Raw genomic sequence first — 15,831 nt, 5'->3', positions numbered from 1 at the left:
CCTCAACAAAACGGAGTCGTTGATAGGAAAAATAGGACACTTGTAGAGATTGCGAGGACCATGTTATGTGAGCATTCTCTACCAAAATATTTTTGGGCTGAAGCAATGAACACCGCTTGTTATATCATCAATCGTGTATCAATAAGGTCAATTCTCAAGAAAACTCCATATGAACTATGGAGAGGGAGAAAGCCTAGAATTTCATAAGCATTCGGATCAAAGTGATTTATTCACAATAATGGTAAAGACAACATTGGTAAATTTGATGCCAAGTCCGACAAAGATATTTTTTTTGGGTATTCCAAATCAAGTAAGGCTTATAGAGTTTTTAATAAACGTACTTTACCTGTTGAAGAATCCATGCATGTTGTATTTGATGAATCTATGTCTATAGTTTCTCGTACTAATGATGATGATGTAGAAATACTCGAACAAGAGATGGCCTCCGCAAGCCTGAATGACGATAATACTACAAGTGAGGATACATCCCTTCCAAGAGATTGGACACTACACAAAGATCATCCTATGGATCTTATCATCGGTAGTCCATCAAAGGGAGTATCCACTCACTCTTCTCTTAATATTTGTAATCATCTTACTTTTGTTTCTCATATTGAACCTAAATCTATAGATGATGCATTATTAGATGATTCATGGATTATTGTTATGCAAGATGAGTTAAATGAGTTCAAGCGCAATAATGTATGGAATCTTGTTTCTAGACCTGCTGATAGACCTGTTATAGGTACTAAATGGGTGTTTAGGAACAAACATGATGAGCATGACACTATCATTAGAAATAAAGCTAGGCTTGTAGCTAAAGGTTATAGTCAAGAGGAAGGCATAGATTATGATGAAACATATGCGTCTGTTGCTAGACTTGAATCTATTCGCATGCTACTTGTTTTTGCTTGTATAGAAATTTTAAGTTATTTCAAATGGATGTCAAAAGTGCGTTCTTAAATGGTGATTTAAAAGAAGAAGTTTATATTGAACAACTCGATGGCTTTGTTGATTCTTTATTGTCTCATCATGTGTTTAGACTAAACAAAACATTGTATGGTTTAAAACAAGCTCCTCGAGCTTGGTATGAAAAACTATCAACTTTTCTTCTTTCAAATGGTTTCTCAAGAGGAAAGATTGATATTACTTTATTTACCAGACATGCTAAAGATGATTTATTGATTGTGCAAATTTATGTTGATGACATAATTTTTGGTTCTACTAATAAAACTCTCTGCAAAGAATTCTCCAAGCTCATGCAGGATCACTTCGAGATGAGCATGATGGGGAACTTAACTATTTCATCGGATTGCAAATCAAACAGTGCAAGGATGGTTTCTTCGTGAACCAAAGCAAGTACATCAAGGATATTCTAAAGAAGTTTGGAATGGAGAACACAAAATCATCATCCACACCAATGAGCACATCAATCAGACTCGACAAGGATGAAAGTGGTAAACCTGTAGATCAATCCTCTTTTCGTAGTATGATTGGCTCCTTACTTTATGTTACTGCTAGTAGGCCAGACATTATGTTTAGTGTTTACTTGTGTGCACGATTTGAATCATGTCCAAAGGAATCACATTTGTTCGTCTTAAAACGCATTTTCAAATATCTTTCAAATACCTCAAATCTCGGCTTATTGTATTCCAAAAATTCGTTCTTTGATTTAAAAGTTTATTGTGATGCCGACTTTGGTGGATATAAGGTGGACAGAAAAAGCACTAGTGGAACCTGTTTCTTTTTAGGAAATTGTTTAGTTTCAAATAAACAAAATTGTGTTGTGTTGTCAACGACTGAAGCCGAATAGATGGTTGCCGATAGTTGTTGTGCGCAAATTTTTTGGATGAAGCATCAATTGCTCGACTATGGCGTCTTTTTTTCAAAAATCTCTATTTTCTGTGACAACACTAGCGTCATATGTCTTACAAAGAATCCGATTCAGCATTCGCGCACCAAACATATTGACATTCGTCATCATTTTATTCATGACCACATCGAACAAAATGAAGTTGAACTTCAATATGTTGATACTAAAAATCAGCTTGCTGATATTTTTACAAAACCACTAGATGAAAATACTTTTATTCGTTTGCGTGGTGAACTTGGCATGATTGAGTTGTAATCGCATTTAGACATAAGTTAAATTTTATGTCAAATTAAGGGGGAGCTTAAATATTAAATTCGAGCAATTTAATGTTGGATGATACAAATTAATTGTATTTATTCAAAATTATAAGCTCACATTTTATGTGTATTACTTGTTAAGTAGTCTTAATTTTTATAAATCTAAGAGGAAAAATCGAAAATCTTTTTATTCTGTCCGAACGTTGCATCTGTTCTCTGCCCCACCGTTGCGTTCGTTAAATTATCATTGCTTCCATTCCGATCAATTTCCCGCCTCAGTTTTATTTTTTTTACCGCGAAATTTTACCGCCAACAGGCCAACGTTGCGTCTGTTCGTTCCTACTCCCGCCTACTTTTAAAATTTTCGGTTTGAATTTCGCGAACTTATCTCCCGCCAAGACGAACGTTGCGTCCGTTCCGTTTGCTGCCTATATATAGAGACCGAATTCAGTCCAACTTTTCACACCAAAATTCACCTTCTTTCCTCCTCTTGTTCGAAATTACCTTCCAAAATGCCTCCAAGACGTGAAGGCGATCTCGTCAATCTGAGGCGACGCACTCGTGCTCGTACCCAACCATTTGTCCACAACCTTAACCAAACCGCTATCTCACGACCTATTCCTACATACTATAGTGAAAGGCGGATTCTTCCGGGTCGTATTCTTGATCGTCCTTATTTAGCAAAATCACATCTTCGAGTGTTGGATTTTATTGATTTCCAACGATGGGGAGCATTTTTCCAGCCCTCTCATCCAGATTTCATCTTTACCTCTCTTATCCATGAATTCTATGTCAATTTTGAACTTGAATTGCGCAGCGATGACATGTATGATGTTACAATTGTTCAAAATCGGTACATTCGTTTCTCTTCAGGTGATCTCGCCGATTGGTTCTCTCTAGAAATGGACCCAGCGAGTTCTTTGCATTTAAATGGCCTGAAGATAGTCCCGCATTTAATCGTGAAGAAGCTCTTTCTGTCATTCTCGGTCGACCACCTCACGCCGGTGATGATCGACCTACTCTCAAAATGCTCTCTCCTGATTTTCAAATTATTCAAAAGCTTATCACTTCCTCAATCATTCATCGAGCTGGAGACCACTCTAAGTGCAAATATGTGGACTTTTATGTCCTTTTTCATATTGTTGCTCAACGACCTTTTAACCTGCCTAGGTTTCTCATTCAGGTCATGCATCACACAGCCAAAAATTCAAAGAAAGTCATTCTACCTTTTGCTCGGTTTATTAACCGAATTCTGACTCACTTTGACATAATCTTCGATGATTTGGAGAAATCGCCTATCACTGAGACTTATACTTTTGACCAAGCCTCCATTACTAAAATGGAGTTGTCATGGAATCCTGTACTGTCTCGATGGGTGCAAGATCCAGCTCATATTTTCTTTCGCTATCATCCTGAAACTAACTTTCACATTCCTTTTTCACTTATTCCTTCGTCCATTCAAGAGCAAGGATTTCCTGGTGGTTTCACTGACACCGATATTCCTTCTTCTTCTACAGTTCCTCCTTCTTCTACACCCATGTTTGATTATGGCGAGCTACTTTTTTCTCCTCCTATGATGCCTCAGCCTCAGCCTACACCAACTCCATCTTCCGATCGACTCTTTGAGTATCTTCAGCGGCTTGAGCTCAATATAGATCGCAACTACACCGCCATTCAGTCTATCCAGACATCGATCACGGACTTGACCATGGAGATGCGAGGATCTTTTCAAATGTCCATGCGAGACTCGACTCGATGGAAGAAAACCTTCTTAGAGAAATTTCGGATGATGACTCTTAGTTTTATATTTTTGCTATATTTTTTGTAAATTTCTCTTTTAATAAAATTTGTTTTTATATTCTGTTATTCATTTATCTTATTAGTTGCCTTTTTAATTATCACAAAAGGGGGAGAATTAATTTGGTTAATTGTTTAAATGGGATAAATAAAAATTGATTATGTGATAAACAATTTGTTTAAAATATTGTTTCATTAAGGGAAGCCTTTTTATAGGTATATCAATTTATTTAAATTATTGCACTTTTATTTCTCATGTTTAACCAAGTTTTGTGATTATCAAAAAGGGGGAGATTGTTACGCCTTAAACGCATATAAATCTCATAAATGAGATTAATGTTTTAATGCGATAACTTATCTTGTTTTGATAATTACAAAACTAGATTTTTATTTCTAATCGTTTAAAGTGAAACTTTGCAGAACAAATAAATTCATGTGCGGAATATTCAATCGATGGACTTGAGTAAAAGTAGCAAACCAAATTATGGAGCAGAATCTTGCGAAAATTACTGAGAATTTTTGAGTCATCCAAATTCGATCTCCACCAATCATAATGGATTTTAGGATGTTCAAAAGCTACGGTTCAAATTGCAGCTCAATCCAACGGCTAGATCATGAGATATGAATTTTTCAAATATATCGCGCAGAACATGAAGCGAAATGATGAAGAAGCAACTTCAGAAAAATACTGGAATCGTTTGAGAGATACAAATCCGATCTCCACAGTTCACAATGAAGTTCAGGATGTTATATAGTTGTTGTCCAAATTTCATGTTGATCCGAAGGTTATATTGTGAGATATGAATTTTTGAATATTGTCGCGCAGTCTGCACTATGCACCAACGGACGCAACGATGGCTCCAACGGGCGCAACGTTCCTTGTCAAAAACATGATCCAATTTTTAAGGAAGAAACTCGCCCGACCAAAGCTGCTTTACGCCGAAGGGACGCAACGAACCTAAGAACGGACGCAACGTTTTGCCTCGACGCCGGATGAATTAAATGTGCGTCGAAAGGACGCAACGATGGCCAGAACGGACGCAACGAACCTGCTCGAGTTTTCAACTATAAATAGAGGTCATTCCAAGCCATTTCAAGCATCCAACTTCCTCTTATCTCTTGCAAACATCTCCTCTCATTCAAAGTATTCTATCAAGAGTTATTTGATATATTTGCTCAAAAATCGAGAGTTGTTTGAAAAATCATTTGTGAGTTGGTTGTGCGATTATTGTAAACACTTGTGTGTGAAGCCAAGTGTATTGTGCTATCGTTGAGGCTATCCTTGGAGCCCTTAAGGCCAAGTGTTCGAGTTGTATCGACGTGGTGATCGTGTTGAATTGTACGGCTATCCTTGGAGCCATCAAGGCCAAGAGTTCGGAGTACTAGTGGATCCTTGGTTAATCGTTCTTAACCAAGAAGGGGAGACGTGGACGATTTATCGTCGAACTTCCATAAACATCTCTTATCCCTTTTACTGCTTTATTTACTTACGCATTTATTTACCGCATTTATTTTTTATTGTTTTAAGTCTTCCGCTTGCGTTTTTGCATAATCACTATAATTTGCTAAAGTTGTCAATATAACCTAAATCCCCCCATTAGGTTCTAACAATTTGTACTTTAGATTTGATTTCGCGGACGAAATATCTAAAGGTGAGGAGAATGTAGTAACCCAAATTCTATTTTATGGTAATTTAATGTTAATCATGATTAAGTGCTACTATTTAACCAAATCAATGGCTTAATCGAGATTCAGAAGCAAAAGTTAGACTTTTGTACATGGACCAATTCGGAAGCTCCGAACCATGCAAATCAGAAGCAGTGGAATGAAGCAGCTATCTTCGGAAGCAGGGCAGGATCGAAAGCTCCGATCCAGGATCGAAAGTTCCGATCTCCAGCATCCAACAATGCACGATGACTAAGCCACGAGTTTTGAAAGTGTCGGGCATGCACCAGATCGGAAGCTCCGATCCCAGTTCGTAAATTCCGATCCCGACGTGTCACACATGCATGCATCGAGTTGGATCGGAAGCTCCGATCCCGAGATCGGAGGCTCCGATCGTGGCCAAACCTTGGCCTATAAATAGGGGTCTTCCGTTATGACTCATCTCCAACGAGATACAAGTCCAATATGATCGTGCATGTACAACAAACAGTAAAACATGGCACATAAAATGCAACATATAAGTGTATATATCATGTCGGCTATCTCGGTCAGTACTTACGTACCTCAATACCAGAATCTCTAGAACCAAAAGTCTAAATCCAAGCCTACAAGTCAATATTATCCGAGTCGCTAATACTGCTCTAAAAGCCTTAACTTGACTAATTGATACTTCTTAATTCTACTAGGGATCCAAAGTTATATCTGCTTCCGTCGTCAGCCTTTTGCTGTCGAAAGTCCCAACTCCTGGACACAGCTCTGCTACGACTCCTCGCCAACTCCCGGACTCCACCTAGGTGATTAGAAACACCTAAAACTACTAGAGAAGTGGATAAGATGAAGTTGGAATGGGCACCGAATGAAGAAATCTCGGCCTCTATATATAGGCTGCGATCGGATGGTCTGATCCCAGCAATCGGAACGTCTGATCTCTGCATGCAATCTACCTGTCCTGCCAGCCATTCGGACCGTCCGATCCCACATGACGTCATCGGGTTGAGGTGACCTTGTTGACATCATCTGGACACTTGGTTGGAATGGGTTCCAATCATCCGAACTCCCTGATCGGATCGTCCGAACTCCCTGACCTTCCGAACCACTTCAGGGCTTCCGAACTCAAGCAGATCGGATCGTCCAAACTAATCCAAAAACTCGAACTTCAGAATTAATATATTAATTCCAATTAAGCTCCTCATTGGCTGATTAACATTCATTGATCATCTTTAGCCACTTAATCGCGTTAATTAGAATACATGTTACTACATTCTCCCCCACTTAAGAAATTTCATTCTCGAAATTAAGTATGAGGAAACCAAAAATTAAATAAATGAAAATATTATTTATTACAACTGAATATTTCAGTTTTTGTTTGAGCTCCATTGTGGAGGAATATGATGTGGAGATGTTAGAATTTCCTCACGGTTTTTCAGAATAAAATAATTTTAATTAAGTATAGGGATTACACGATAAAGGACAAAAAACAGCAGCTCCAATATTACAATGACTCGGGAATCTCTTGAGAAATAGTCTGATGTATTACAAGAAATTTAGTCTGATGTATTACAAGAAATTTACAAAATGCGTGAAAATAAGACAACATAGCAACTTGGTTCCCGCCATTCTCAACTAATCTCAAGGGTTAGTTAACCACCATAGGTTTCAAATAATGAATTCGAAGATACAGCTTCAACATCTAATAATCGTATCAAAGAAACCAGGGAAGAAGCTTCATATGGGGAGAATGTGAGAGGGTAAAGGTTTCCTAATCTTCCAGTGCAGAAACTAGAAGCCAGGAACTTCTCCTGGTGCAGGAGCCAATTCATTGTTACCGAATCTTTCCTCATCATAAAAAGTAGCACGAACGGTCCTACCTCCAAAAAACCGGCCTTCAAGTTCTATAAGGGCCTTGGTAGCTTGATCTGCTTTCTCAAACTGAATGAATATTCTCACAGCTTCCTCTTGGGGGAAGTTTGGTTCAGTAATCTCAAATATCAAAACTCGAGTCACTACACCAAATTTAGCACACTCCTCTGCGACCTCTCCCTCTAAATCATCATCCACTTCACCCGGGCCAACCTTAACAATGGATCACAAAAATGGTATATCACAAATCTGAACTCATACAGAACGGGGAACCAAAATAAACATAGATGAAAAGAGAGTGGAAATAATATAAAAAGATAATATCCAAACTCAGGAAGTGAACATGGATATTAGACAAGGTGACACGAGCTTCAATTCCCCCCTAATCCTTCAAAATAGGTATAAAGTACTTCATAAGCATTTCAATCTAAGGGAATATTGACATAGGAAGCTAAAGGACAAAAAATAAATTGCTTGGAACATGTATCACACATCGCAATCTGCAGCAAGAGTACTCCATGGGGGGGCTCTAAGTTCACATTTGTAGGAAGTGATCATCATAAACAATTTTTAAAAAATAATCAGAAGATATAACTTTGCTTGCTACAACAAATAGTTAGCAGAAAATCCAAGATTGCCAGCAGGCTGCACGTTAAAGAAGATATGTTGTGTCATCCAACATGGATATCTCTTCTTCAGTTCGAAAGAGTCACAATGCTTTCTGTCCATACATTTGTTCTACTTTCAAGACTCGGAGTTAAAGATACAGGTCAAACTCATTCTCAGTTTACATCCTAAAATTGTGTTTTCTTTCTGCAAAGTGCAATATGCAAAGCTCTCACAAGTTTTAATTTATAACATAAAAACAGAATAGTTTCAAAATACATCTCCGCTCGGAAGCCACAAGCCTACAGCTGGAGTTAACAGGATAATCTTTTCTTTTCAGTCAAAAGTACAGCGAACAGTGGAAACTAAGCAATATATTTCATTTTTCCTTGCTTCTACCAGCAAGACAAATAAGGTTCTTCGAAAGCAAGAATTTAGTTTGATTCAAAGGGTCAGAGAAGGCTCGGATAGGAGAAGGGGTTGATCTGAAAATTACATGATAATCAAAGAAACTATACCAGCAAAAACTGCCTTACAATGCAGTCGCACGATCGAGAAGAGTTTAGATGTGTTGATTCACGTGCATCCTTAAACATAACAAGAGTTTGTGATGTCATCATGTATCGTAAAATCCATTGAATAAGGGGGTAGGAAGTTTATCAGAAACCCAGAGAAATGAGATACTTCACATTGTTGGGGAGTTAAATTTACAATCCATTCAACGTCCACATATAATTGATGCTAACGGCCGTGTCTGAAGGATAAAAACAATAAGAATTAAACCTTCTCCAAACCTCATTTCCATAGGAGTCAGGTGACATAGATAAATTTGAATGTAGAGGTTGACAACCCAATACATAGTAATACAAACCAGTTAAAAAATTTCTTATCGGGGGCCTTCAGGCAGCTACCGGTTAAAATAATATACTAAAGATTAAACCAATAAAACATCAGTTTCGGCATTATCACAAAAAAAATGCACTTCATCTCTTAGTTACAGATCAACTAAACACCACAAAAGTTAATTACTACAGTAGTCACGTTTCACTAAAACTGTCCGAGCATGAGTTGAAAGTCCGAGCAAATCACAATCACTGAGAAAATCCAAAAGTAAAAACAGAGAGAACTATATCTGCGGATAAATGAATAACTCGAAATGCATACCATGTTTCTGAGTAATACAACCCTCGTGGGAAGCCCGTTGAAATTTACACTTTTGACTTTCTTGCTGGATTCACTCGCATTCACAATCACACCAGCCCTCTTATCTGTCTTCTTTGCCACCAGCGGAGTAGTAATCCCTTGCTCTTGCTTACCCAAACCTTGCCCTTCCTTCCATCCCATCTTTGCCATCATCCTCTGAGCCGCCGTCATTTTACCTTCAGCTCCCAATCCCAACCCCCCGCTGTCGGACTTCCCGATGCTAAACCCTTCTGCTGTACTGTTTCCGGAAGCAGGTGGAGATGGCGTTCTCGGCACACCTCCAGCACCGCCGCTCATCGCGGCCCTCCTCCGCCACGCTTCCTCTCCGGATATATTTAGATCGCGCTCCCTGTCGCGATCTCTTTCCCTCGTTTCCCTCTCTTCCCTTTCCCTCTCTCTCCTCTCTCTCTCCTCCAATTCTCTCCTTACCTCGGCCTCAGTTTGCTTCCGCTTTCGTTCCCGGAGGTAGTCCTCGTAGTCGTTTGGCCGGGCAGGGTCGTATTCTTCAACGACGGAGCTGGTAAGTCCGACAAGGGCAGGCTGAAACGTTGCCGTACCGGGGTCGGTGACAGGCTGAGTTGCGGCGGTCGATCTAGAGACGTTGCTGGGATGGGTTGGTTTGGGTTTGGGGGGTTGGGCACGGAGGATGGTCTGAGGCGAGGCGAAGGGTTTCCGGAGGGTGGGCGGCGCCATCTTAGCACTGCTGGACCAGACATTGGAGGTGGAGCTGTCGTCGGAGGTAGACGACGGCGGGGGGAGGTCCCCGTACAATCCGCCGAGCATTCTGTATAAGAACAAGAAGCGAATTTGGACTATGAAGTAGTAATAGTAGACCAGACCTTGGCACTTGCAGGCATGAAAAGAAAATTAGGGTTCATACGTCGCTCTGAATCTGACACTATAATCAATTAATCAAATAAATTAATAAAATACATCTTTTCAAAGAGGATCCTCGTTTTATTTTATTTTATTTTTATTAAAAAATATTTTGATATATAAACTATTGAAAATAGTTTAATTGATAATTGATATACGATAAAACTCAAAATTCAATTTCGTCACTTACTTAAATTGCTTTTAAATTGCATATTGTTATTAAATAAATGAATTGAATTACATACATATTTTTGTCTTTTAAATATTTATTATATTAATTAAAATTGTAAATATAAATCATTTACTAATTACTATACTATAAAAAAAATATTATATATCATTATACGAAAAAATATTCAACGTAAAATTTATAGATTATAAATGAAAGACACACAAATATATATCATTTTTAATTTGATTAAAATAAAGATAATATTATAACATAGATAAGCAAAAAATATATATCTTTTATTATATATTTTTAATATATATTATTTTTGAATATATAATTTATCAATTGTTATATATATGTGTCTATGTACGTTTGTATTAATTAATATTTACAATATTTCGTACAATGAGTATAATCTATTTTCTATAATATAAATTTTAAATAAATATAAATTTATGTTTATAATTGTATTAATAAAATAATTTTTAAAAATAAATTGTGTATCTATTTTAATTTAACAAAAATATTAGACTTAAAAATAATGTAGGTGAAGGGTAAAATTGATATTATAATTTGATTATGTACCAATTAAATCATTTTCAATAGTTCATGTATCAATTTAACATTTTACAAATAATTCGTGTATCAAAATGAACTTTATTCTTTTTTAAAAAAAAAGTTACTTCCGAAAGAGACCCCATTCCGAGCGAAGAAAACATGAGGGAGGTTTATTTTTATTTTTTGTAATTAACCGTGTGGCAGTAGTGTTTGGGAGATCTTGAAAATTTGTGAAGTATTTCCTATAAATGTCTCCTAAACATTACCTGAATCATTCAAATCTAGTATTACCTCATCCTAGAAAATATTAAGAGACATTTTTTATCTCGGTCTCGTATCCGATAAATTTTAGGATCCGAGTATATCTGGTACGATATCGAGAAAAAAAATGTCTCCCTTTTATATCACATCGTGCAGGGAGATGATATCCCGATAATATTTTTTAAAATATTTAAATTTTGTTAAAAAACCTGAAAAATTTTAAAAATGTGATTTTAAAAAATACTAATTATATATTTAGATTTTTTTAAAAAATTCAACTTAAAACATATAATAAAAAAATATTTCTAATAATGTTTCAAATTTTGACAAGAATATAAAGTCATATTATGCATCAAATAATTTTTAATAATGTTTGAGATACAAATTACTAGATATATTTTTTAAAATATATATATGAACAAATTGCCTATCTTCATATAAATATTTGTTCTAATTTGAAAATTATAAATACGAATTAATTAAATTATTAATTATTTTAAAAAATGCATAAGAATAAGATATATCATTTTTTAATCTACTATTTCATCCTTCCAACAATAAAAAATTATGCGAATTAAGTCAACAATTAATTATTATATAGGTTAAACCCAATAGCATTTAGATCAATTAATCTATTAATAAAATATATTATGATATTATTTCGAGACGAGTCGAAAATCCTATCGAAAATTTAGGACGGAAAAAATCCCGACAATTCGGGACAAAAATTAGATAAGATTTAGAAAGGGTGGAGATTTCGATAAATTTCGTCAGCCGTAATTCAAATTTTTCTCTTCATACAAATAAAACCAATATTTTCTTTAAAATCCTTTTAGACTTTTATTTGTTAGAGTATTTATTTCTCTCACTATTATTGTATATTGTTCGGAGTTTGGAGTAAAAAATTGACAAATACACGTGAATGTATTTTTGTTGTGAGTAGTCTATTTGTGTGTCTAATTATTTACTTGGTTTTGATTTTGGAATGTTGAATTTGTTATTATTGTTTTATCTCATCCTTTTTTTGCATCGCTGTGTTGAAAGACATAGAGGATGTTTGACTAAACTTATTAAAAAGAGCTTATAAGCTCCTAGTGCTTAAAAGCTGTTTTACGAGCTTATAAGCTGTTAGAACTTATTTTAAAAATAAGCTGTTAAAGTGTTTGGGTAAACTTATTTTAAACAACTTAAAGATGTTGATATGTTTGGTATTATAAGATCTTTTTATTGTCAAAATTACCAAAAAGGGTATAATTCTATGAAAATAAAATTTTGATTTATATACATACGAAAATAGTTTTAGAATAAACATATATTAAAAAATAAAAATATTTTAATATTTTACTTTAGAAAAATTTATGTGATTTGCAAATTTTTTAAGAAATAATATTTAATATTTAATGGGTGGAGGATATGATGGAGATTTATGAAAATATTTAAAGATATTCTGGAGATATAAAATATTAAAATAAGATCTTTTTGAAAAAAGTACATCCCCCTTACTTTTTAAAAAACAGCTTATATGTTGTCAAACAGCTTATTTTGACAGCTTATAAGTTGTTTTTAAAAAATTTTGCCAAACAAAATTTGAGTGCTTAAAAGCTCTAAAATAACTTATAAGCTGTTTGCAAGAGCTTTTAAAATCTCCCAAACACCCTCACAGTATTGTTATTGTTTTTTTAATCAATTTAAATATGCGTTCTAATATATATATTTTTAGGCACGTTCTAATATTTTTTATTATACTTGATCATTAACAAAAAAATTATAAACATACTACAATCGTCTCGACAGAGCCGGTCCTTGTTGTACGTTTAAAGGCCCTAGGCGAAACTATAAATTTTGTCCTAATTTTATCTTTCGATCAATAATTTGTCTTTCATGAGAACTACTTCTTCCAAAAAAATAAAAAAAACTTTTGCATCATTCATGATAGCATATATACCTTAAAAGACACTAAATAAAAAAATAAAAAATTAACAAACCTGAGCCAATAAGAAAACTGTTGCAAGACAGCATGGGCCAATGGTTTTTCTCTTCACCAATTTCACAGAGCGAATTTTTTTTATAGGCATAAAGTGAAATTTTGATCGACAAGAAAGATTGTGAAGATATATATTTTGGGTATAATTGATTTATTTTTATAATTATTTTATTTGATATATATATATATATATAATTTTGGGCCCCTAATTTATTTCAAAATTTTTGGGCCCTGAGCAGAAGCCCTGGTAGCCCTCCCCCGGGGCTGCATGTGCGTCTGAAACTCTCAAAACCGTAAAATTAATTCTATATATAAAATTGCGATTTTTTTTAAGACTGACCGACCGACTATAGTGATTTGGTTTGACTAAAAAAAATCAAAAATCACACCCTGAAGGAAACATTTAGTGATTTCACCTGATAACACCAATTTTTTTTCGAAAATATTCATGTACGCTTAAAATTTTGATTTTAATTTTTTTAATAAAAAAATATATAGTAACTTATTGTTTACGTGCCCTATCTCATTCACTTTCAAAAGGTAAAAAATTCACATATTATCCCGACAAATTGAAGATTCAAAATTATTTCCATATTGTCATAGAAAATTGCATATTTAATATAATTTCACCATTTTCATCTAAATAACAATAACAAATTATATCAAAATAATCACAAATATTTCATTTTTTTATGGAAAACACGAATTGAGTGTTCCACGATCGGCTAGCATATATAATATGCAAGGATATCATACTAATCACTTGAGTGTAACAATGTGACACAAAAATTATTTTCAATTTTATCCATATATTGGTTCCGTTTGAACATTTATTTTAAAACATTTTTATTTTTTGTAAATGAAAAACTCAAAGTACGTATTTGAAAAGTTTTATGTAAAACTTGTTTGAAAAATATTTTTTAAAAAAGTGTTATATATGTATAACTTTTAATAATTGAGATGTGTTATTATTTTAGAATTGAATGTGTAATAATGGAAATCAATATAATTACTTTTTAGTTTTTAACTCTAAAAATATTTTTATAGGATAATTATCCACATGAATACTTATTTTTAAAAAACTTTTAAAACATTTTATAATTTTTTTTTTAAAAAAAAATTATAAAATATTTTATTAGTATTTGTACAAACGAAGCTATAATATTTATTTACCATGTAATTTTGGCTTACTTCAAAGGTGCTCCACATAATAATTTTTCATGTGAGATTCACATTTTATGGAAAATATAGTCAAAATGATCCTGTAAGTTTGCTCATTTTGTGTTTTGGTTCTATAAGTTAAGTTATAATTGATTTTAGTCTCTTCATAGAGTGTTGACGTGACATCAAAAAATGCTGACGTGGCAGCTAAAAATGTTTAAGTGACATTGAAAAATGATGATGTGTCTGTTGTGACATAAACAATTAAATGCTATATTTTCAAAATTGGACTGTACCAACCGGTTCAATCGATTCGACCCATAATCAATCACTGAGATCCGAAACACTCCCAAAAATCATTTTAACGGTTGAACCAGCAGAACTGGTCAAGAACTGGAAAATTGAGTTTTCGATTTTTTTTAAAAAAATAGTTTTTTATTTTAAAACCTTAATTTAATATTTTATTATATATAAATAGATGATTATTTGAATTTTTTTCTTCATTAAAAATATTATTTATTAATATTAGAGTTTATAATTTTTTTGAATATATTTATATAGTTATTTAGTTTTCAAACTACGATTTATATATATATTTCTATTTATATAATTTTTTAAGGTTTTTATAATTTAAAATGTATTATTAATTATATTATGTTATATAAACTGGGTTTTCCGATCCGACCGTACGGTTAAAACAGTCAAATCAATTGGACCCTTTTTTTAAGTTAGATCGGTTTGATCACCGGTCCGGTTATAAAAACATTGGTTAAATAAAAAATGACTAAAAAATCAAAATATAATTAAACTTAAAGGACCAAAACCCAAAATTGAATACTTACATGACCAAATCACAAAACAAACAAACTTACGTGACTATTTTGACTATTATCTCCATTTTTATGTAAGCCTCACTTGAAAAAATATCGGATGACCAAAATTTGACCATTGGTCTTGCGTAATAGTACTCGAATTATCAGTAATTTTGATGTTGTGTCATTTATCCATGTTGTTCCAATTTTTTCCCCCAACATCCCTTTGTTATATATATATATATATATATATAATTTTTCAGTTGCTCAACCAATTATGCACAATTCGTCTCCAACCACTAAAACCCGGTACTTTGTTTTAGTTATTTTTTATTTATTTTTCACATAACTAAAACACGGTACCTGGTTTAGTGGTCGGGGACGAGTTGGGCATAATTGGTTGGGCAACTCTATATATATATATAAATATATATACACATATAGAGTAATTTTCAGTTGTTCAACCATTCCTGTCCAACTCGTCCCCGACCACTAAAACCCACTACCGGGTTTTAATTGTTTTTTTAAAAAAAATTGTATCACTAAAACCCACTTCCGGGTTTTAGTTGTCGGAGACGAGTTGGACATCATTGGTTGGACAGCTGAAAATTTCTTTCTCTCTCTATATATATATATTTTTATATATATATTTTTCTCTAGTATTGTTTTCAAAATAAGTTTTTCTTCGAATAATAAACTAGCAAACGTGACACATGCGTTATGTGTGTAACGAAAGTTTTTCAGTT

The 15,831-nt window shown here is 33.9% G+C and overlaps 1 protein-coding gene across 1 annotated transcript; it reads right to left on the bottom strand.

Annotated features, from left to right (window-relative positions):
- Positions 1-7,061: 7,061 nt before the first annotated feature.
- Positions 7,062-10,152, bottom strand: LOC140870785 (DNA-damage-repair/toleration protein 111). The gene is made up of 2 exons (XM_073273186.1): positions 9,223-10,152; positions 7,062-7,665 (listed from the first exon to the last, which is right to left on the bottom strand). Exons 1-2 carry the CDS (start codon positions 10,042-10,044, stop codon positions 7,372-7,374), a joined length of 1,116 nt encoding a protein of 371 aa, XP_073129287.1. The 5' UTR covers positions 10,045-10,152; the 3' UTR covers positions 7,062-7,371.
- Positions 10,153-15,831: the final 5,679 nt, after the last annotated feature.

This window comes from Henckelia pumila, unplaced genomic scaffold, assembly GCF_033568475.1.
Source record: "Henckelia pumila isolate YLH828 unplaced genomic scaffold, ASM3356847v2 CTG_254, whole genome shotgun sequence".
Lineage (NCBI taxonomy): Eukaryota > Viridiplantae > Streptophyta > Magnoliopsida > Lamiales > Gesneriaceae > Henckelia > Henckelia pumila.
The sequence above is the reverse complement of the archived record's forward strand: the minus strand, read 5'-3'. Positions and strand labels throughout refer to the sequence as shown.

What these genes read in the sequence shown, in the direction of transcription:
- LOC140870785 (XM_073273186.1), bottom strand. Translation starts at nt 10,044, where the DNA reads ATGCTCGGCGGATTGTACGGGGACCTCCCCCCGCCGTCGTCTACCTCC. An exon ending in TTGTATTACTCAGAAACATG is followed by an intron (nt 7,666 to 9,222) that starts GTATGCATTTCG and finishes TCCATTGTTAAG; the next exon opens with GTTGGCCCGGGTGAAGTGGA.